The following is a 23,062-nucleotide window of genomic DNA, read 5'->3' on the forward strand; positions in this document are numbered from 1 at the left end:
GCGGGCAGGCAGGCAGTCTGCGCTGCTAAATGCCAGCTCTGAGGCACTGGCATGGTGGGCCTGTTGCCTAGCAACCCTCACTTAGGGCACACTTGCCGCTCAGAGAGCCATCTTCTTCAACAGCTGTAATGCAGAGACTAACCTGGTGAGTCACCCACGTGATGGGGTAGGTAGATGCTCTTTAACCAATAAAAATGCAGGTGGGGACCCACTGGTTAGTTTTACGCTAGCCAACATCACAGCACTCCTCCAAAAGGTACTGAAAGACACTGAATACCCAAATCAAGCTGAAGTTTTATTTAAAATGTAAAAGAAATAGTTCTTAAAATACTGATGAATAAAGTGAAAAGATGTAGTGCTCTCTTCCTACTAGTCAGCCAGCCTATCCAAGTACAAGGCAACATACAGTACTTCCGTACTGTAGAATTTCACAGTAGTTGAGTGTTAGATTACCTATGCCTAGATTATGTAGAGACTCGGTGTGTGATCTTTCTCGGTTCTGGGTTTGCACCTCTACTGAGCATGAACAAGGGCCCCCGCTCCTTGGCCATAGCCAAATCCCTTGGGCCCAAAGTTCTTCGCGTAGCATCCTACAAAAAGAAAAGGGGAGAATTAGCGCAAGTCCATTAAGCTTTGCTAGTGTGACGTGACTGAAGCGACTTAGCAGCAGCAGCACTGCTTAAGACCCATGTATCAACAGACCTCTGTAATAGAAACCTGCTACGTATGCCTTACAGTAACTACCTTAAAGCTGCAAATTTAAGTCTTGAGTGTTCTAGTTCCCTAGGTTTAGCTCATGGTCTCAACTGACTTGCAAGTTGGGACCAGACTAGTTATGTATGTGTCTATTACCTTCATATATTCATATGTTTTGCTTAAAAGTTGAAAGAAAACTGTTGTTTATGTAGAGGTGTTTTTAATGGCCGGGAACTTAACTTACTGTGTCCTCAAGAATGTTCTGTGGTTTTCTGTCATCTGTAAGCATCTCTGCTGCTGCTGCTAAGTCGCTTCAGTCGTGTCTGACTCTGTGCGACCCCAGAGACGGCAGCCCACCAGGCTCCCCGGTCCCTGGGATTCTCCAGGCAAGAACACTGGAGTGGGTTGCCATTTCCTTCTCCAATGCATGAAAGTGAAAGAAAGTGAAAGTGAAGTCGCTCAGTCATGTCCTACTCTGTGACCCTGTGGACTGTAGCCCAACAGGCTCCTCAGTCCATGGGATTCTCCAGGCAAGAATCCTGCAGTGGGTTGCCATTTCCTTCTCCAGGGGATATTCCCGACCCAAGGATCAAACCCAGGTCTCCTGCACTGGAGTCAGATGCTTTAACCTCTGAGCCGCCATGGGATTTCCCAGGCCCTGGGATGGGCTCCCCCATCCATGGGATTTCCCAGGCCATGGGATGGGCTCCCCCATCCATGGGATTCCCCAGGCCAGAGCATTGGAGTGGGGTGCCACTACCATCTCTAGATCTTTTCACATACCCAGTGGCCCTATCCCCCACCTTTCCCCCATTTTTAGAGTATTTTATCCCCCCTCCTGGTGACATTTCCTTCACTAATAGCCAGTACAGGATATTCATATGGACAGCAATAACTGAAGTTACATTATACCTTTACAATAGATTTCACCTTCTTTCTCAGTCAGAGTTGTTGACTCAAGACTCTTCCCACACTTAGCACATCGGAAACAGTTTTTGTGCCAGGGCTGGAAGAGAAGAATGAGTAAGTTTAGGTGCTGGAAGATCAGCCCCACGTGGGCTCCTGACTGCTGTGGGTGAGCCCCAATCAGGCTAAGCCCAGACCCTCCACATGCTCGGCTGCCTGCGGAGGCACTCAGTTCAAACTTCATCCACAGCAGACATGGAGCGGGAGCTGTGCCACAGAAGGGCCATTTCCCGAAGAGCTGTCCGAAGGCCCGCCACAGGCGCAGTGGACTCCCTTAAAGACCACCTCCCCTGTGGTTGAGAACACTGCAGCTTAAAGAGGAAACGTGCTCGGGCAACGCTTCCAAACTGCAGTAGCATCAGGTGCCCTGATACTTCCTTTCTTGGTTTCCCCCTTTCACCACACTGAAAAACCTGTGGAGTCCAGGTTTGTTAAAAGTCTTGCTTTATTCGTTAACACCTTCATAAGTGCCCCCCTCCCCCCATGAAAACAAGTTTCTGTTAAACATAGATGTGATCTGTCAAACAAGGGGATCACTCCAAAAAATTAATGATTCAGATGGAAATCTGATTAAGAAAAAGTTTAGTTCAAGGCATTTATTTATAAGGCAGAGCGCCTGAGTGGGCCTTGAAGGGACCTGGGGGAGAGAGGGAGCAGAGAGCAGGCTTACTAACTCTAGACAGCACCTCACCTTTCCAGCTCCAATGATCTTCTCGGCAGCGTATACAGAATCCCCACATCTGGAACACTTCTCAGCACCTCCGTATTTCTGAGCAAATTTAGAAGTGTTTGGATTTGTTGTCGGCCTGTGAGGTTGAACACTGTGGAAGGGGGAAGGAACTAGGTAAGATTTCCCAAAAGGTTCTCAGAAGTCACAAGGCAGACACAACAGAACTCTGGGACGTAACTGCTTTCCTGTCCTTGGCTGGAGGCCTCCACAGGCCAGGACAGGGCAAAGAAGAAAGAAAGCTCAGGGGCTAGCCAGTTATTATCTTAATCTATTTATGGGCTCATTATTGTTACCAAAAGTCAGACAAGGCTTAAGTATCTGTCCCTCTGAGTCTATCAACTCATCAGAATTCATGGAATCCTCAGCACTAAACACTTAGGCCACCTACCATAGCATGTATGTGCACCCCACATTCGTATTATTATTGGTCATATAACATTGGCGTTAACAGCTAGCTTCTTCACAAAAAATAGAAAATATCAGTGGTAGTTTAAGCAGTCAAGTTTCTGCATATAGGCAGAATTATGAAAATTAAGTATGTTTTATGGATTATTTAATTCCCCAGTATATTGGGGGAAAGTATAAATAACTTACTTTCTTCATGGGAAAATACTTCAGAAAGTTGGCTTATTACTATGTGATCGGTGTATCTTTTACTTTTTCTCTGTATAGAGTGCTGTTTTTGTCACTATTTACAGGTCACTAGATAAAACCTTATTTTCCTTGTTCTGTAATTTTTTTCCACTCATTATATAGATGCACCTGCACATAGAGCACCATTCTGGGCTCTGAACAGATTTAAAGGCTACTCTAAAACCTTACAAACAGGTTGAGCAGATAAGATAACAGTTAGCATTCAGCAAAGGGTAGCTAAGTGTCAGTTTTCCCACCTAGAAAAACAATCTTGTCCTAGTTATATTTTTACTAAGTAACTTACATATATGTTTTAAGTGAAATGTTTACTGAGAAATACCACCTTTTCTTAAGACAATTTATTCAAACTTCACATGTATTAATATCTTCATCTCCAAGTTTCCTACATTTCCACCTCCCTAAATTGTTTCATGCACAGAATTTCTTGAATCACGTTTGATGTGGCCACTGGAAATTTTATTCTAAGCAACAAATACCAATTCACAGTACTAATTCACAGGACTGAACTGTCCGTAAATGGGCATATTTTTACAGCTCCACAACCCACTGTATCTATATATTCAGGCCTCTATCCACAAGTTGTGCATCCACAGATTGATCCAACTCAGAGTGAAAATGCTCAAGAAAAAAATTCCAGGAAGTTCCAAAAAGTAAAACCTGAATTTACCACATACCACCAAGGAAATGGCAACCCACTCCAGTGTTCTTGCCTGGAGAATCCCAGGGATGGAGGAGCCTGGTGGGCTGCCGTCTGTGGGGTTGCACAGAGTCGGACATGACTGAAGCGGCTTAGCAGTAGCAGCAGCAGCTATTTACATAGCACTTACATTGTAATAGGTGTTATAAGTCATCAAGAGGTGACTTAAAAGTACCTGGGAGGATATGTGTAGGTGACATGCAAATGCTACCCCATTTTGTGTAAGATCTGAGCATTCTCGGGTTTTAGTATCCGTAAGGGTGCTGGAACCAATCCCCTGCAGATACCAAAGGACATCCCCACCTACTTTGTGATCTTTAAAAGCTATTCACAATATCCAACACTTGTAGTTACATGTTCTCCAAGAAAAATTTCCAGATCTGCTAGTCCTACTGAGAAGAATTTGATATGAACTATCTTCCACCTTCCTTCCAACAACCTCAGAAGGGAAAGTCGCTTAGTCGTGTCCGACTCTTTGCAACCCCATGGACTGTGACCCACCTCTGTCCATGGGATTCTCCAGGCAAGAATACTGGACTGGGTTGCCATGCCCTTCTCTAGGGGATCTTCCTGACTCAGGGATCAAATCTGGGTCTCCCACATTGCAGGCAGGTTTTTTTTTGTTTTTTTTTTTTAACCCATCTGAGTCACCAGGGAACTAACTTCAGAAGGTATGGTTAATCGTTACCTTGAATGTCAGATGAGGAAACATGGGCTTATGTGTTGAATAACCTGCTGAAGGGCCAGAGTATTAGTAAATTGGTGAGCCTGAACTAAAAAAATGCAGGTCTGCCCAATGAACCGGAGAAGGCAGTGGCACCCCACTCCAGCACTCTTGCCTGGAAAATCCCGTGGATGGAGGAGCCTGGTGGGCCGCAGTCCATGGGGTCGCTAAGAGTCGCACACCACTGAGCGACTTCACTTTCCCTTTTCACTTTCATGCACTGGAGAAGGAAATGGCAGCCCACTCCAGCGTTCTTGCCTGGAGAATCCCAGGGGCGGGGGAGCCTGGTGGGCTGCCGTCTCTGGGGTCGCAGAGTCGGACATGACTGAGGTGACTCAGCAGCTGCAGCCCAATGAACATGTCCCTGCCCCCGAGTGCTGCCTCGTCAAGAAGTTCTCCCAGAGCCGTGTGCCCCACACCTGCTGCGCTGACTACGTGGGGGCCTTCCAGACCACAGGTGCTCCCAGAGTGCAGTCACTGAGAGAGGCTTCCAGAAAAGGAAAGCCTACACCTGGTCCTGCTGGATGCGTGGCACAGGGCCAGGCTAACACAGGGAAGAGGGGAGGGCACAGATAACACAGGCCAGCTTGGAACATCGGCCAGTTACTGGAGGATGTGGGAAGAGCAGACACAGAGGAGGGGCCGCTGGTCCTTGTGGCTTTACCACTGTGGCCACAGACACTGACTCACTTTGGGGTCATGGATGAGCTCTGTTTAGGGGGCAGCTGGACAGATCTGTGCCTGAAATAAAATCTTGGGGAACAAGAGTGGATTTTAACAAGTTGGAAAAGAAGAGCAGAACAAGAACAGTGAATGTTAACGAAGTCAGGTAAGCTGGCCTTCCTTCAAGTGACGGCATGCAGCAGTGAATGAGTCAGTCCTGGTACAACTGATGCCCAGCAAGGCGCCGTGGCGCAGAGAGGAGCAGAAACGAGAGAGGCGGGCTTCGACGCGGAAAGGAGCAAGGCGCCATGGCTCAGAGAGGAGCAGAAACGAGAGAGGTGGGCTTCGATGCAGAAAGGAGCAAGGCGCCATGGCTCAGAGAGGAGCAGAAACGAGAGAGGTGGGCTTCGATGCGGAAAGGAGCAAGGCGCCATGCCTCAGAGAGGAGCAGAAACGAGAGAGGTGGGCTTCGATGCAGAAAGGAGCACAGGTTTGGGGCCAAGAGGACAAATGTTCAGATCCTGGCTCTGCTACTTACCTGTGTGAACTGAGCCTTAGTGCCCTGCCTATAAAACAGGGACAAAGTACCTAAACTTAGAATTACTATGAAGATTATACAGAATGAACATAAATGTTCAGCAGACATTATTTCAGGCATACCACAATGCCTTGTGCTTAAGATTATAAGCTTTGGAGTTACACTGTTCCAGGCTCTGCAGTTAACTAGCAGTGTGACTTTAGGCAAATCATTTAATTCTATCTTACTTTCTTCCTGAGTAAGATGGGAAGCCCTACTTCATAGGACTGTGAGAAGTATATGAGTTACCATATATTATTGCATAGTGTCCATTCTAGAGTAAGGGCACAATTAATGGCCTTGTCCAAGGGAAAGGCCATCTTACAGGATGATTATACCACTTTTGGCTTCTTCAGTATAAAAATGGATGTGAAAAATATGAAGTTCAATTGAAGGAATTATTGGGTCAACAAGAGGAATAAGTTTCATGTGAAGAAATTCGTCTCAACATGAATCACTAAAATTTAGTGGATTTATTAGCACTTGGCTTACTTGGGTACTGACACCTTTAATAGCAACTCACAGAATCAAACACAGGAAATAATTTCCAGTTTTAAGTAAGCTAAAGAAAAGTCATTTCTTGGTGAGGAAGCACTCTAGCATGGAGGGAGTGACTGAGGAATTGTCACCGACTGCGTAACTGCGCAGGAGAAACGCATCTCCTGATTGTGACACTATCCGACATCTGTGAAGTGCTGTGGGAGCGGCACTAGCTTTTGAGAATATCATGACTCCTTGATACATGCTATAAACCAGGACTGGGAATCACTAGAATCATCAATAGAACTTTGCCAGGTCCCAAACTGTCCATTATTTCAAGCTTAAAGAACAGCAGTAAATCTGAGTCATTGTCTTTGATTATCTTAAGCTAAAAACCTGGAAACCCCCAGGTCCCACTGCTCATCAAGCCACAGGACTCGCCATGCTCCTCTCTGCTGGTCAGAGTCCTGACTCACCTCTCGGGCTTGATGCCCAGCCTCTCGCCCCGGTCCATGTTGAGCGTGCCTGCGCCCTGGCCGTACCCGTAGCCTTTTGGCCCGTACTTCTTTCCGTAGCAGGATTTGCAGTAGATCTCTTCATCATGAATTGCCACTGTTGTACTATCTAAATTCTTCCTGCAAACCACTGAGGGGAAAAAGTTAGACTTAAAAAATGTGCCAAAGATGCCTTTTTCCTTAGAACAGTGATAGCGCTGACACAAAACTTAGAAAAGGGAAAGGACAGGCTCTCATTTCCTATTTCATCCTCTGCTTCCCAAAAGCCACCCAACGGCCTCTGGACTGCTCAGTTATCTGTGAGAGCGATCTGCCTTCCTCCACCTATGTGATGGTTTGCATTAGAGATACATTAGAATGTTAACATCCTGAAGCCTCAAACTTTGTGGCAGGATCTGCCTCTCAGGCAGGAGGGAGAGAGGTTTCAGAGGTGACTGTGATACGGTGCACAAAAGCACCAGAGCTAGCGCTTTGGGCCCAGGCCTTTGCTCCTAGCCCTCAACACTCAGTCTTCATCCCCTTCATCCAAGGATTGTTAAAGAACAAAAGGGCAGGAGTGCCTCGGCAGGGGGCGGGGGCTGCCTCTGCAGCTCCTCCTCCCCCCAAAGCACAAAACTGAAAACAGTTTTAAAATCCAGAATTCTAGTTTTCATCACTAGTCTGGAAGGGAAAAAACAGTCTTCTCGCATCTCACCACCAGCTTCTCCAGCAGTGATAAGTAATGTCTGAAAATCGTCAAGTGGTTTCAAGTCTCCCTTCAGTCCCCAAAGGGGAACACATTCTTTCTTGATGGATTTCTTACCACAAGACATTTCCACGTATCCCACTTCATAAAACTGCCAAATGTCATCAGGTTTTATCCAGACATTATTTCACTTTCTAAAACTGCAATTAAGCTGGAGAAAAAACCAAACTGTGAGAAAGCTCACTGGTAGCACAACTGGGCAGCAGGAAAGCCCGCCCTGGTGCGACAGAGGAGGGGGTCCCCCCCCTTTAAAGGAGAGATGGAAAGAGGAGGGACAGAGAGGCAGGGAGACGTGACCAGCTGGCTGCTTCAGAGCAGAGCTGGATGGTGAAGTCTCTGTTTTCTTAGACTGAGGTCTCTGGTAGGACAGAATGACATCATCCTCTTTGAACCTTGATGCTGAGGCTCCAGTACTGACATACCTGTGTCTGCCTAAAGGTTGAGTGAACCTAAAATTGTACACTGCTGAAGAACGAACACCCTTCACAGAATACACAGAAAAAAACTGTTTAAACACGTATCTATGAACCAGAACAAGTTTAAATATATGAAATTTTTACTGCAGAACCACCCCCTCCCCCTAAGGCCTCATCTGCATTCTATGCAGTAAAATTTGAGGTCTACAAACTCCTCTAAATTATTTCTTTAAAAGGCTTTGGTCAGCAGAGGCAAATATTAGGAAAGAGTAATAAAAATGACCAGTAATGACCTTGACATTTAATAAACACTGGCTTGATCATGGTGTAGACCTCGTGGCTTAACCTAGAGGAAACTGAGCACAGTTTTTCAAGTGTCTGCATTTCCTCTCTGTTCTGACACTCTCTCGGTACAAAGCTGTGGAAAAATTAGATTCCTTGAAAAGAAAATTAACTTCTAAGAGAAGAAACGGTTAAATCAAATCTGAGAAATGCTAGCTGCTGTGGAGGCGTGCAGAGTAAACACGTGCTGTGTTTGTATTCTTTGTAGCTGCAGCTCTGTCGTCTGTCTCTGCCTGCCTGCAAAGCAGCTGCTGCATAAAAAGGTCCAGATGCCTTCAGTGTTGGTGCCTGGAAGGAAAAGGAGGACTAAAATTTGTGAGGGAAGCTCTTTCTGGTTATCCCTTAGTGTAACTAATTTCTTTAAAAAAACATACCGAACTCCTAACAGTGGTTTTCACTGCACAGTGCTCTAGAGACGGCAGATAAGCTGCACAGATGGGAGGGCTCCTCATGTGACAAGCCCTTCATTAAAGAAAATGTCACACGAATCAAGCTGATTAACGTCGAGCTTTCTGAAGCAGCTACTCCCCTGTTTTAAGACGGAAGACTTGGTGGTCCTCAGAAGGAGTCTGCAGCGTGGTGGGGGGGGGGGCTTCTCTCCTATCCTCTTTTTCTCCTTATCAGGTACTGCTCCTCCGTGGAACAGTCGGGGATGTGCTGTTTCACGGGCTACTTCCTGTCTCCATCAGACACTCTGCTCATTCTCCATCCAGAAACAACAGGAATTCCCCACAAACTCTATGGTATTCTCATTTCCTTAGGTCCTTTCCCTCAAATTTAGGACATCAATAACAAGAGAGAACTGTAAATATTCACTCTTAGAGAAGTCAGGATCTGAGCTAGACATGGGAATTTCAGCAGCTAACATGGTGAGAATCCGGCCAGTAGGTTTCAAAGAGGAGGAGCTCAGCCAGGACAAGAAAGCCAGAGCGCACGGGGATCGGAGCCAAGCCCCGGGGATGTGCCAGGGACTGTGCTGGGCGCCAAAGCACAGACACCTGCGCACTCTGGGTGCAGCAGGGGAGGCAGACGTGACAACTGATAACGTGCATGGAGTTATCATGCACGAATGGAGGGGAAGTGCTGTGGGGACGCAGGGCTGAGTGTCTGGCTTGCTGTCCTTGCTGGGAGGCTGGGTGCATGCACTGTCCAGGAGGACAGACAGGCGGAAACCACTGGGACTGCTGGTGTCAGCTTTGTTAACAGAAGCAGCCGCTTCCTGAAGTAGGTGAATGGAAGCTCCCACACGCGAGTCCGAGCTCAGGGCGACTCACTGCACAGAAAGCAGCAGCGGTGGAAGCTCCGGCCGTCACACTGCACCTCCTCGGCGTGGTACACGGTCCTCCCACAGGCCCCGCACTTGTTGCCACCTCCCCAGACAGGCATCCTGTGGAAGAGAGCATCTTTAGGACAGGCCCCTACCCGGCGAGATGCCGCACAGGTTCCCCGGAGGGCTGTTTAGACCCGGGGGACAGCGTTCATTTCTCTATAACCTGCCCTGACCACACCTTTCAAAGACGGGCGGGTCCGCCAACATAACCTCATCTTGCCTCCCAAATTACAGCTCTTTCACTAGGAAACGGGGTTGTCACAAACAGGATTTTTTCCTGCTACAGGACAAAGGACGAGGCAACAGTGCAGGCCGCCAGGCACAAAACAAACCGCCACCCGCATCCACAGGCTTTCAGAAAGCAGTGTAGGGAGCAGAAAGGCAGACGCACCACCAGCACAGCCAGCTGCAATGCACTGTTTGAAACTCAGCTGAGGGGCAGAGCTTGTTGCTACATGTTTACTTCACTGTGACACTGCCACACTCTTAACCACTTAACATACACAGGCTATGACACACTTTCTAGGGAGGAAGCAAGTGCTGAGTGGCCCGGCAACACTAAGCTGTGTACGTTCAGTAAAGTTACAGGAGGTCACAGCGTAAATAGTTATCTGCCTAGCACAACTGCTCGGGTGGAGCCTGGCTGTAACCACAACAGACCTCCATCCAGATGCCGACCATATCAGCTGCTATCCTCTGGTCCAGCCAACAGCTGGCTGTCCCTCTCTGATGGGCCTGGCTGTCCATACAAAATGTTGCCCAGTCCCCTTCCTAGTGAAGTGAATTGCTCGTTGAGTGTGTCAGAAAAACCTCTTAAGTAGTGTGGCCTGATGGGGCTTCCCAGGTGACTCAGTGGCAAAGAATCCAACCTGCCAAAGCAAGAGGCTCCGGAGACCTGGGTTCGATCCCTGGGTCAGGAAGATCCCCTGGGGGAGGAAATGGTAGCCCACCCCAGTGTTCTTGCCTGGGCAGTCCCATGGACAGAGGAGCCTGGCAGCGTCACACAGAGTCAGACACGACTGAGCAACTGAGCATGCACGCAGTGTGATGAGGTGGTAGAGCAGCTGGAAGCTGAAATCCTCAGCTGTCTCGCTATGATGTAGGGCAGCGTGTTCTCATCTCTCTCTCAATGGGTTGGTCTACTTGGACCCAGTCTAAAATGCCTAGTTCTGAATGGCCAGCCTGCTCGAGTGCCTTTGCCAGTTACAGTTGTCCTGTAAAGACAGCATGTTATGTCAGCCCTGCAGTACCTCCAACACAGTATCTAGAAACACAGTATAAGAATCCCTTTGGCTTCCACCGTCATTTCCAGACTTCCCTTCAGTCAGTGGCATTTGCAGCCCTTGTCTGTTGCGTCCCCTTGGATGAGCGGCTGGCCTCTGTAGGAAGTATTCATAGCTGGCTAAGAAAGCTGGGACATCCTGACTAACTCAAATCTGGCTAGAAAAAGAAAAGACAGGGACAGCCTCTTAAGCAAAACGCTGAAGAATCTTCAGTCTTAAGATTAAAAAGGAGGGTGGAGAAAATTCCCATCCCACTTACCATCCTACACCATTTAGACCATCCAGAACATGAGGCTTCCTGGACATTGAGATGAGGTCTTTCCACAAGAAAGCCTGACAGAATTAATCACCGTGTTGGGCACCCTGCTGGTACCCAGCCTTCTCTGGCCTCTCTTCTGGGAATACTTTCCCCAGATTCTCTCCAGGGAAGCAGCCATCTCTTTCTTGGCACATGTGCTTTAAGAGACTTACTAAGATGCAGTTTCCTGGAGACAGTGCACGGTGCTTGCTACCAATCCAAGACAACATGCAGGTAAGCGTTTAGAAAGCTTTCCCCAGTTTTATGCCACAACGGTCAAGAGCATAACCAGTGGGCTCATCTTGTCAGACAGAGGACAGTCAGATGGTCAGTCTCTATTTGGAAATTAAAGAAAAGAGAACAGTCCTTTACCACAGACGGTTTCAGAAGCACTGGGTTAGAGGGGTTTGACTCTACCCTCCACTCCAGGGTTGGACATGCGACTCGTCATACCAGTCATCACTGCATCCCCTGTGGTGACTGGTTTAGGACCAGGCACAGGACCCCAGGCCAGTTCAATGGAAGTGAAACCTGGTCTTTGGTTTACAATTAACTGGGCAAATGCAGTTTGGGGCGTTGCTAGCAGCTGTCTGCAAGAAAACTTAAGAATGAAGCCAGTATGGAGGAAAACAGAGAAACTAGATGCTTTTCAGCTTCACCTCGTTGCATCCCATGCTCTTCACTTACATGAGCCAATAAATTCCCTTTGGGAGATAGAGCCCCTGGTCCCAGAAATAAACAGCAGCAGCAACAAACAGACACACCAAGGCCTGACTGATGGGACCAGTTATCACTATACTATTGGCCTCAACTTGCAGAAAGCCTATTTCCCTTGTTCAGACAGGAACAGATTAATTCCTGGGGTCCACGCGTGTTCCCAGGCTCCTGTGAAGGCATCGCATAGGATCGATACCCAGCACCAATGGGATGTATCTGCATAGGAGTTTAGTAGCTGCATAAATCTCTCATTCCCGTCCCTGCAGACGGGTGCTCCATTGTTTACATGCACAGTGAAACCTGAGCCCGGCTGCAGAACTTGATACAGAACTGGGCTCCAACAGCCTGCCCTGGCTTAAGCTCGGAGCTGAGTTAACGTAATGACCTTGCCCCATGGCTCCAAAGTTACCTGCATTCTGGAATGCTCACAGATACAACAGACATCTGCTGGAAGTAACCCCATGATTCTGAGGAATCCAAACACCAAAGACAGCCTTGTAGGTAATGATGCTGTAGTGAGTTAAAATGGGATCCCAGACATCAACAGCCTGGCTGGCTTTTAAAATGCATTATCATCAAGGCCCTTCTCATCATATTCGAAAGTGTCATGGTACCGCCAACCTGTATCATATTTACTTTGGAGCAATCACCTGTCAGGAGCCAGACTTCTATCAAGACTAACACTGTTCTGGGTTTTCTTTGAATAGCATTTAAAAATACATCAAAACTAACTCATCACTCTATGTTTCTCTCTACTGTAGAGCAACTTGGGACTTTTAAAAAGGAAGAATATCCTCCCTTTTCTTATGCAATTCAGGGTTACTTAAATTCACTTCTTGTAAGTTAAGTCTGATTCCTACAGTACACACCATGCCAGTCAAATGTTAAGTAGTCATCTTGTGGGGAAATACCTATCCAGTAGCTATTCAGCTTAGCATTTTAAGAACTTCTTCCTTTGGGGGTGGGGACCACAGTTCTGTCTTCCCCCCACATCTACCAGAGTATTTGGCTTATGTTAAAATACTTAATTTGTATTGTTTTAAAAGAATCCTTCCGTTTTCAATTTGTACACTTCCCGATTCGATGTTATGAAGACGGCATAGCACTGCCCTACTTTTCTCCGTCACATTCTTGGATTCTCAGCACAATTTCCAAATCATTAGCTTTTTAAAAGTTGCACTCAGCTTAAAGGCTTTGCTCAGGGTTTCTGAATAACGCTCCCTGTGGGCCAGGCTAATAGGGCATCCGCAGAGAGATCCAGTTGGATTTATGTTTATTGGTTAAGCTGGAGAGTGGGTAGCTGGGTGTTTCTTAGTTTCGTACGTCTGAAATATTTTGTAATGGGAGGAAAGAAGGAGGGAAAAGAAGGAAGGGAGAGATGAAGGAAAACACTGATTTAGACAGACCTGAGTTAATTTCACTATTACCATGGTTGTGCAATTTTTGGCTTCCTTAGATGCAAAAGGAAGGGGGAAGGAAGGTAACCCTCTCTACCTCACAGAGATATTGTGAAGATAAAACACAAATACATAAATTTCTTGGCAGATATCTAGTAACTGGCAGCTTGAAGATGGGGGAGCATCTCACACTGTCCACCCTGCCAGCAGTCTTCCTAGAGGAACCCCCCTGACCAGCACCCACAGGACACAGCTCAGAGCAACAGCCAGTAAAGGAAAGAGTTACCTGATCAGCCCCTCAAAAACCTTCTTCTGGGACGTTACAGTGCACCACAAGTAAATGACAGTTGGCACTCATGGGGACTATGAAATGAAGTTCGAGTTTACACCTTTTGGGTGTACCCTTCTGCACATTTGCTAAGTTTGGCAGAGGGAAACGGGACCATCTTTCATTTCTGTCACTCTTGGCACTGCTATGCATAGATTAAAACACACACATACACACCCAAAGCTTCATTTTCCTACAAGCCCCTGGCTGCACTGCTCCACAGCAGCTGACATTAATCACAGCAGGCTGGATTTGCACTGAGCAGTCTGCATGCCTTTCCCTGATCCTGTGCATTAATTTACAGAATGGTAAGAAAATCCCCCGTTACACACACCTTGCAAAAGAGGCCACACTTGGGCTAATTCAGGTTTTTCATCTTGTTCTTTGGTTCTCATTACCGGAAAGAGTTCCAGCGCTAGGATTTATCCACTGTGCTGGATGAAAAAAAAAAAAACTTGATTTTCATCCAAACACCTATGTGCAGTTTCTCTTTGCTGCTTCTCGCTAGTCTAAAGGCACCACACCCAGAATCCATAACACTTAGCCCAAGAAGAAACTTACTGTCTAAATCTGAGTCACCTTGTGGTAAAGTTAGCTCATTCTCTAGATAGCCAGTGGCCACAGGGATCATTCTCCCAACCTGTGCTGCGCTAACTGCCTTATTTTAGGATCTGAATGATGTAAACCCATGAATTTCAAGTCTCCATGTCACCACTTGCAATTTAAGTTAATTGCTCTGATGCCGAGTGAATTGTTCATAAACCTAGATTCTAAATGCTTCCAGAAGATCTGCCATTTTACGACTACATGCAGGTCTTTGTTATTATACTAGAATCTTTGTTAGCATACTGTAATAACTTCCCAAGAGGAGAATCTTCTATAAACCAGTTTCATTTTGAGCCACATCTAGACAGGGTCACTTGTTAAAGAATATGTAACTGTCCCCAATTACAGTGGTTTTTAAAGAGGCCAGAGTTTGAGAGCTGTAGATAATTGGGAATTAAGCTTCACAAGCATTCATGTATGAATGCCCATTCTAAAATTTTCTTCTTCCACCCAAACTACCTTCGATGTCCCTTATCTGAGTGAGACTGCATCTGAGTGGCAGGCTCCGTGTTCCATTGGGCGTCTTCTACCAAAGCCAGATCCTCAAGCTAGCCTTCAGGAGAGCTCAGCCTTAGGGTGAACTAAGAAAATGGATTTTGCAGTCAACAGTCTCACTTCCCTCATATGCAAAATGAGGATAGCAATGCCTTTCATATAGAGTTGTTAAGAGAATCAGATGAGAAAATGTCCTTCTAGTCAGCATCTAAGTATTGGTAGCCTTTACCATCGGTATTTAGCCATGTTCAGTCTTTGTTATCAATACTCATCTCCTACCCATCTCAGAGTCCATCCATTCCTTCATTATACCCCTAATCTCTCTCAAACATCAGGAAAGCTGACTTCCCTCCCTCATCCAATTAACTCCTGACTTCATTTCTGAATCTCAAGTAATTCTTCCAGCACAGGAGCAGCTGATAAAGACTGGAATGCTGCACTGTTTATGCAGCTCTCCTGCAGACCCATTAACTCAGCATCCTAGAAGCCTTATCCTGGGTTGGGAGTGGAGGGTAAAAGGGTGAAGGAAGAGTGTCAGTTTCTCAGGGAGTTCTACTTTGGTGGTAGACAAGTAACAGCAAAGTAATATAACCCAAAGCCCAGACGCATCCCTGATAGAGGGATGCCAGGATAGTTTCATCTTGTTCACTGATACGGGTTCCTGCAACTATGTCGAAGAAAGATTCCGGAGATCAGTCAAGGTTCTGAATTCAAGATTATTATTTAATGTCTGCCACAGAAATCGCAGGGCACATGCCGCCTCTACGTCATTCCTGGAGGAAGAGAAAGTGTGGGACTCAGAATCAGACACTTGTAAGCTTGAAAGTCGGTGATCAGCTCTGCTATCTTAACCAAGTTCCTGACCCCTGAGCCTCTATGTCTTCAGCTACAACTTGGAAATGGATGAGCAGTCTCTCATAGGACTGTTAAGGACTTAACGAGATATTAATAACATTCGTAAAGTTCCTGGCAGAGAGCCTGTGCTCCATAAACGTGGGCCTCCTTTTCCTTCAGGAGGATCAGTGGGCCTGAAATATGGTTACCAAATGTTCCAGGGTTAAGTGACTTGCTCAGACCAGTGACCTCCAAAGATGCAAATCTAGGTTCAACCACTCATGTCTGACTCCAGAACCACAAGCTGTCCCCCAAACTCTAGTATCTGATTTAAGGGTGGAGAACATTCAGATCACTGGAGCATGAACTGTAACTTACACCCAGGAATGCCTTCCATTCTGCCCAGTGTCTTCATCCAGCCAACTGGCAGTTAGTTAAGTGTCCTCTCTGCTAATCTCACACCCAGACGGCTGCTCTCAACCAAAAAGTACTCTCCCACTCCTCTGTGCCCCCCAAGTCCATCCTCCTCCTGAGGGAAACTGCCCTTCTGTCTAACAAGCACTCCTATGTTCACCTCACGCTCACCATTCATTACTAACTCTATATCTTGTTGCCACTCATGTCTTCAACCCAGAGGACAGCAAAATCCTTGACACAGATTTGGAGACTAGCTGCCAATCACCCATTAGAATACACCCACGCTCTCAACTCGGTCACTCTGACCTCCGTCTGCCAGACCTCCATCTGTCCATAATCTGTGCCAATGACAAGATATTTAATTACTCAGACAATTTAATGTTTGCGTGGTTTTTACATACAGTCAGACTGAGATCCATCTGCCAAGACTACTGTTTATTTGCCAAAAGATCTTAGGTTGGTTATCTAATCCGCTCATTTTAAAAATGGAGATACTGCTTATTTATATCATAAGGCAGTTTTGAGGTTGGACGATATGTGTAAAGCACTTAGAGTAATGTCTGCCATGTGATAAGTAACAATAATTAGAAATAGTTATTTCTAACTATTCTAAAGGTTGGGGCTTCCCAGGTGGTAAAGAACCTGCCTGCCAGTGCAGGATGCAGGAAACACGGGTTCAGTCCCTGGGTGGGGAAGATTCCCTGGAGAAGGGAATGGCTACCCACTCCAGGATTCTTGCCTGGAAAATTCCATGGACAGAGGAGTCTAGTGGGGTCACAGAGTTGGACGTGACTGAGTGAGAAAAATCAATCAAATGTAAAGCTTACTACTATACTTATGTTAAGTAGTTTACTTATTATATTAACTTAATTCTTGTAACAGCTGAGGATTATCATTATCCTCATTGTATGAGTGGGAAAGCTGAGGCATAGATTATTAAGTGGCTCATAACTGTGAAACCAAAACTTACCAATTCAACGTAAAAATACCAATGAAATTCAAATAGACTGTATTCAGTTTATTTGACTGATGTTTCACTGAAAGTAAACCACTGCTAGCACACAAAACAGTAGTGACTGACGTGGGCCTATCAGTACCAGTTCTTTTTTTTTTTTTAATTTTTTTAGATTTATTATTTTTATTAAAAAAATTTTTATTGGGAGTATAATTGGTTTACAACGTTATATTACTTTCTGCTGTAGAACAAAGGGAATTAGTCATAGATGTATACATATAGACAGATCTATCTCCTCCCCCTCCCACCTGCCTAGGTCCAGAGCGCCCAGCTGAGGCCCCTGTGCTATACAGCAGCTTCCCACTAGCTATCTGTTTGATACGTGGAAGTGTATATATGTCAATGCTACACTCTCAACAAGTTCTTTTTAAATTGGGTGTTTTCTGTCCTGCTGTGGGAGGGGTGAGGATTTGATTCTGTTTTTCTCTTCTGGAAAAGAAGCCACAATGAAACCTTACTGGGAAGACATCCGGCGGAAATGCTTTCAACGGTATGTGCCGTCTTCTTGCTGGTCAAGGACAATTAGTAGTAGTGTTGGCGCAATGAGATGAGCAACAAAGGAACCTGATGTCCTTTGTGAATGGTTTACAATACACATTTTTTGGTTCTTCCTCTAAGACTTACATTAAAATGTTCAACAATCAGAACTTGTGCCTGCCTCCTCCACAGTCCATTTTGAGAAAACTCCCCTAAGTCAAGGTTCTTAACCTGAGGTCCACAGATTCCCTGAAATTCTGGGGATTGGTGAACTTAGTACCATGTACTTTATTTTATGTACTTAAAAAGTTTGAGAAGGGGTCCAGAGGCTTCACTAGACTGCCAGTTCCATGACACAAAAAAGTTGGGTAGTACCATCCTAAGTAATCGAGACCCCAGGTGCAGGGAACCCCATCCAAGAGAACACAAGGGATGCCAGGCAAAACCAACCCAGGAAATGACACAGTTGAGGAAACCTGCAAAAGAGAAGAAAGCTGGGCTCCAAGCAAGGCCCAGGCAATACTGTCGAAGTCAGCACTCTCCCAGAGAAGGCTTTCGCTGATAGCCATTTCCCCCTGTGTTTAAGTACAGAATGGTACAAGGAACAGCATACCTTCTGAGAACCCCTGCAAGGTAAGGGCTATTACACCCATTTTATAAGATGAAGTAACAGACCCAAGAGTAAACTAACTTGCCTAAGGTCATCAAAGCAGTGGGTGCTGAAGCTGGGATGTGCATTTGGGCCCAACCGGTCAGTCCTGCCCTTCTCACCGTGCTATGCCTCCCCTCCTGCAGTGGGCGTGCTCACCCAGCTCATCTGATTTACCTGATTTTTGATAGAGAAGAAAAATCAGAGGCCCAAATCTCCACATTCAGTGGCACTGAGGTTTCTCAAGCTCTTCATGTATTACTGCCAACCTTTACTCTATGCCATCGCTCTTGCTGTTTTAATGTAAAATAAGAGTTTCCTCAAAATCCAAGTGAGTTGGCGGTTTCATCAGGACAGACCTCCAAAGGGTATGGCTTTCAGCTCAGTATTTGGCACATACCAGTATCAGTCAGTATTTGTGAATACATTTAGAGGAATCCATTAAAAAAATTCAAGATAGAAACTGTAGCTCCAAGCTGCTAATACTTACATGGCTTGAGTCCAATTATATCTTTGTTCTCTATAATTGCAATCTTACTCAAACTTTCATTCATTCATTCAGCTAACCAGTACTGGTTCTGGTCCAACAGTGTTTAAGATATCCAAGCAAAGTTCTGTGAATTTCAAAGACTCGTGAGATGCAGACCCTGTCTCTACCTAACTTCATTCTGAAAGAGAAAGTGAAGTCGCTCAGTCGTGTCCGACTCTTTGCGACCCCATGGACTGTAGCCTATCAGGCTCCTCCGTCCATGGGATTTTCCAGGCAAGAGTGCTGGAGTAAAGGAAACTAGAATTCAGAGTAGAAAGAACCTTGAGAAATACTGGTAAAGTATCAGAGGCAATCAATTTTAGAGGGCAACGACCAATGAGATAGTGGGGGGAGACCACAGAGGACTTCGTAATATTTGTTCTAGTTTGGTATGCAGTTTTTAAAGTATGACTTATATACATACAGTTTTAAAGTATGTCAGTCTGTTACCTTCTGAGATAGTCTGTGGAGTGTGTTTCTCTAAATACTCCACTTCTTACCTAATACTTTCTCAGTGAATTCTTTCTGAGATGAGGCATCAGGAACCTGAGTTTCATTAAGTCCTGAGACTAGTAACTAAGGCCCTCCCACCCGGGTGGAGATGGAATAATGATGTTGACCGTCCCCTCCCCACCCCAGCCTCGCCCCCAACTTCAACAGATTAAGGCTTGGACTCTGTTGACCTCTGTCCCAATTCTATGCTGAATTCTCCTTTGCTCAAACCCCTTCATGAATATGCATGTGCCCTTAGCTCAAAACTTCCCCAGTTTTGCTCTTGGGGAGACACTTTTGCTGTTGGGGAGACACTGCTTTAGGAGAGTATTCTTCTTCCTTGCTACAAGTAACAATAAACCTTTATTTCTCTCTGTGTCTCTCTGTCTCTCTCTCTCTCACACACACACACACACACACACAGAGTATGTGAAATTTACCCTTTTAGAATCTATTGCCGAGCTTCTTTCTCTCTCTCACACACACAGTATGTGAATTTTACCCTTTTAGAATCTATTGCCCAGCTCTTTCCCGAAAATCTGAGTCAAATTATAGCCAACTCTGTGGCTGTTCTATTTGAATTCTTGGCATTTTTATAAGTAGAGCTTTAAAACAGGTTAATTAGAAAAGTTAAGAATTATAGAGGCCATTTTTACTCCCCGAGTTAAAAAATTACCCAAAATAAAAAGTATTTATAAAATGAAAATGAAAAACAAGTCTGGTCTCTGGACCGCGAATAAAGCAGCTTAAACATCTTGAGTAACCATTTAAACAGATAGCGTTCTACAAAAGTCCAGGCTGGGAGGTGGGGGTGGGGCAGACGTGGGTGTCTCCTAACTCAGAAAAGCCCCCTCCCCCCTCCCCCCTCCCCCCTGGGGGCTGCCTACGTGGAGTTTTGGAACCGCGGTTGTGATTTTCAGAACCTGTCGCAGAATTTACAACTAAGCATTCTTGCTTTCCCGGTTTGTACCTGAATTGTAGAAAGTTCCGGAAAAAGCTGGGACTGATCGATATGACGTTTCACTCCTGTTCCTTCAACATTTAAGGTTCGGCGCTCGGTGGGCAGAGGCCGCCGAACAACAGGGCTACAGGAGCTCTGTACTCTTCCTCTGCAACAGAGGAAGCATTCTGGGTTCAACCGACTATGGGAGCCCCCTGCTCACCCCCCAGGGCTCCGAACCAGCCCCTGGGAAGGTCGCTCTCAGCGCACAGCACACTCGGGGCACAGGAGACCCCAGGACTCGGATTCCGCCCTCCCCTCCGCGGAGAGAGAATGCGCCACTGGAGGAGCGGGCCCAAGACTACTAAAAGGCGGATTAGCAGCCACACGAAACTCTCGACCCTACCTCTCTCTCCCGGAAAAACCGGTATGGAGATAACGCACCATTATTTCTCTGCCCAGGGGACCCGGGATACGAGAGCAGGGCTCGGGCGGCCGCGGGGACCAGGGCAGGTGTGTGGAGGGGGATGGTGGGGATCGGGGCGCAGGAGTGAGGAGGATGAAGGGGGTACCAAATGGGGATCGCCATGGAAACATCAGAGGAGGTGGGAGGGGCGCCCGCAGGGCGGCCTGAGGATTCCGGGGGGCTGAGGGGGACCCCCACCCCCAACATCGGCGGAACACCCCCATAGCCCTACTCCGGTTACTCACTCAAATCGGAAGGAGGACCACGCTGAGCGCTCGAGAACAGGTCACAGAAACAGCAGCGGGAGTCTGGCAACCGGGCGGGGAGCGCCGGTACCTTTTAAAGCCCCCCCGTGGGCGTGGCCTCTGTGCACCCCGCCCCCACCCCGGTGCGCCCCGCCCCGCCGCACCGGTACCTCTTAAAATACAGTGGGTGTGGCCTATGTGCGCCCCGCCCCGCCGGGCACCTTTTAAGGCCCCGTGGGCGTGGTCTATGTGCGCCCCGCCCCCGCCCCGCCGCGCCGAGCGGCCTCCAGGGTACAATGCTAGGACTTTGGGGCGTCTGGAGGGAGGGCTGCGCGCGGCGGGGCTCCGCGGTGAGGCCGGAGAGACAAAGGCAGAATCCCGCCTTTTCCTACTGCTTCCCGCGCGCCCGGCGTCCCCCGCCGTACTGGGACCGCTCCGGCCGGTTTCCTCTTCGCCCTAGCCGCTGAAGCCCGGGGTTTCCTGAGGCGCTCAGGAGTTGGGAAAAGGAGACCCCCTCGCCCTGACGCGAGGCCGGACGGCGGGACGGTCCCGTCGGGAAACAGCTCTTGCGACGTGACCTTCCTACCGCGGGCGCCGGTTCTCCTTCAGGACGGAGCACTCCAAGGTCGAGGAGTTTCCAGCAGTAGAAAATCGGCCAGATCGGGGGTTTCCACCACCCCCTCCCTTGCCTTATCCTCATAAGTAAACTCAAAGTGATCAACTTCCCCTGTGGACAAGTATCCTCTGGCCCAATTTCCAGCTTCTGGTAATTCGCGCAGCCTTCCTGTTCTTAAAGAGCAAAATTTCTCATCTAGACTAAATAAATGACGTTACAGAAAACGCCTCAGTACCCAAATGTTTTGGTTTTCTCACCACTGGGGTAACGGTTGCACACACTGCTGTGGGGGTTGGGGGGCAAACCCAGCCAGAAACCCCGGGCGCCAAAGGACCCTGCTGTGTCGGTGTCAGAAAACCCCAGGCGACCTGATGATACCTGACCGTACAGTCTGTTTTATTGTTTCAGGTGGAAAGAAAAATAAACAATGGCGTCTCTACCTTGTTCAGAGTTCTAGGCCTGCTAGTGACCTCTGTGCCAGCAGCCGTGATCCCTGAGAGTTGGTGTTTGGGAAAGTGGAGAACTCCAAGAGGCTTTCCCTCAAGTCACAAATGCAATAGCCTCCTCTAGTGCGAAGCTTCTCCAGCTCCACACTGTAGATATTTGGGGTTGCATGATTCGTAGCTATGGGGGCTTGCTGCACATTGTAGAATGTCTCCACCGACAAGCCAATAACACCCTTCCTTACACACTGTAATAATCAAAAAGTCCCCAGACAGTGGTAAATGCCCTCTTGGGAAGGGGGCAGAGGGCATTGTTTGAGAAAACCACCCTGGTATATATCTGCATGTCAAAGTGCAGAAGTGGCTTATAGTATTGTTTTATTTTATATGCTGGGACCAATCCAGGATAAACCCATTAAAACAGCAGCGTTATTCTCTGTCCACCCAGTACTGTGCAAAAACGCATAGTGGTGATTGACATCTCCTGATATTGTCTTGGGAGTCTGGAAGTATTCCTGCCTGCTGTGAGTGTTGCTAAATATGGTCAGCCCCTATTTTCATGACATCATCTAATGTAACAGTGACTTGACTCCTGGGGCCAACATGAAAAATCTGTTTTTCAGATTCTATATACCCTTTAGCTCTGCTGCTTACAGTATTTATTTTTTCTTACGTTGGTTTATGTCGTGTTTCTAACTGAATGAAGCCATCAGTGAATTTTGATACCACACTGGTTTTCAGTAAATTGTCCTTTCTCAATTCTTTTGGGTTCTTTTTGTTACCTCCAGGCCTGAGCTGTTTGCTTTCTGATATGCTCATGTCATCCCTAAACTTGTCAGTTACCTCCTAGCATTTGAAGTTGGGGGCTTCTCTGACAGCTCAGCTCCTAAAGAATCCACCCGCAATGCAGGAGACCTGGGCTCAATGTTGGGAAGCTCCCCTGGAGAAGGGAAAGGCTACCCACTCCAGTATTCTGGCCTGGAGAATTCCACAGACTTTATAGTCCATGGGGTCGCAAAGAGTTGGACATGACTGAGCGACTTTCACTTTGCTTTCTGACCTTAAAAAGTATTTCTGCTATCTATGTATTTGTCTGAGTGTATTTACAGTGAGTTTGGGGATCAAGTGCAACATTTGATTTTTAATCTATATTTGTACTGAACTATCCACATTTTAAAAATATTTTATTTCTCTTATATTAAACATTTCCTTAAACTGTTGACTCTTTTCAATATAAGTTTTAGGAAATTCTTTCCATTTATTTAGACAGAGTGGCACAA

General features: G+C 46.7%; 1 protein-coding gene across 7 annotated transcripts; it reads right to left on the reverse strand.

Moving 5' to 3' along the window:
- Positions 1–282: 282 nt before the first annotated feature.
- CSRP2 (cysteine and glycine rich protein 2) lies at positions 283–20,791 on the reverse strand. Of its 7 annotated transcripts, XM_042246543.1 has the most exons (8): positions 20,724–20,791; positions 20,043–20,181; positions 13,893–13,992; positions 9,480–9,592; positions 6,664–6,832; positions 2,354–2,483; positions 1,609–1,702; positions 283–590 (listed from the first exon to the last, which is right to left on the reverse strand). In XM_042246543.1, the coding sequence occupies exons 4-8, from the start codon at positions 9,589–9,591 to the stop codon at positions 514–516; spliced, it is 582 nt and encodes a 193-aa protein (XP_042102477.1). In that variant the 5' UTR covers position 9,592; positions 13,893–13,992; positions 20,043–20,181; positions 20,724–20,791; the 3' UTR covers positions 283–513. The 7 variants fall into 7 exon arrangements, with proteins under 7 accessions (XP_042102477.1, XP_042102478.1, XP_012029353.1 ...); XM_042246544.1 differs by lacking the exon at positions 20,043–20,181; XM_012173963.4 differs by lacking the exon at positions 13,893–13,992.
- Positions 20,792–23,062: the final 2,271 nt, after the last annotated feature.

Source organism: Ovis aries, chromosome 3 (genome assembly GCF_016772045.2).
Source record: "Ovis aries strain OAR_USU_Benz2616 breed Rambouillet chromosome 3, ARS-UI_Ramb_v3.0, whole genome shotgun sequence".
Classification (NCBI taxonomy): domain Eukaryota; kingdom Metazoa; phylum Chordata; class Mammalia; order Artiodactyla; family Bovidae; genus Ovis; species Ovis aries.

Coding starts and splice junctions, on each gene's coding strand:
- CSRP2 (XM_004006208.4), bottom strand. CDS start 9,591: ATGCCTGTCTGGGGAGGTGGCAACAAGTGCGGGGCCTGTGGGAGGACC. Junction 6,833..9,479: donor CCGCTGCTGCTTTCTGTGCA/GTGAGTCGCCCT, acceptor TTTTCCCCTCAG/TGGTTTGCAGGAAGAATTTA. Junction 2,484..6,663: donor CTGGGCATCAAGCCCGAGAG/GTGAGTCAGGAC, acceptor CCCCTTCCACAG/TGTTCAACCTCACAGGCCGA.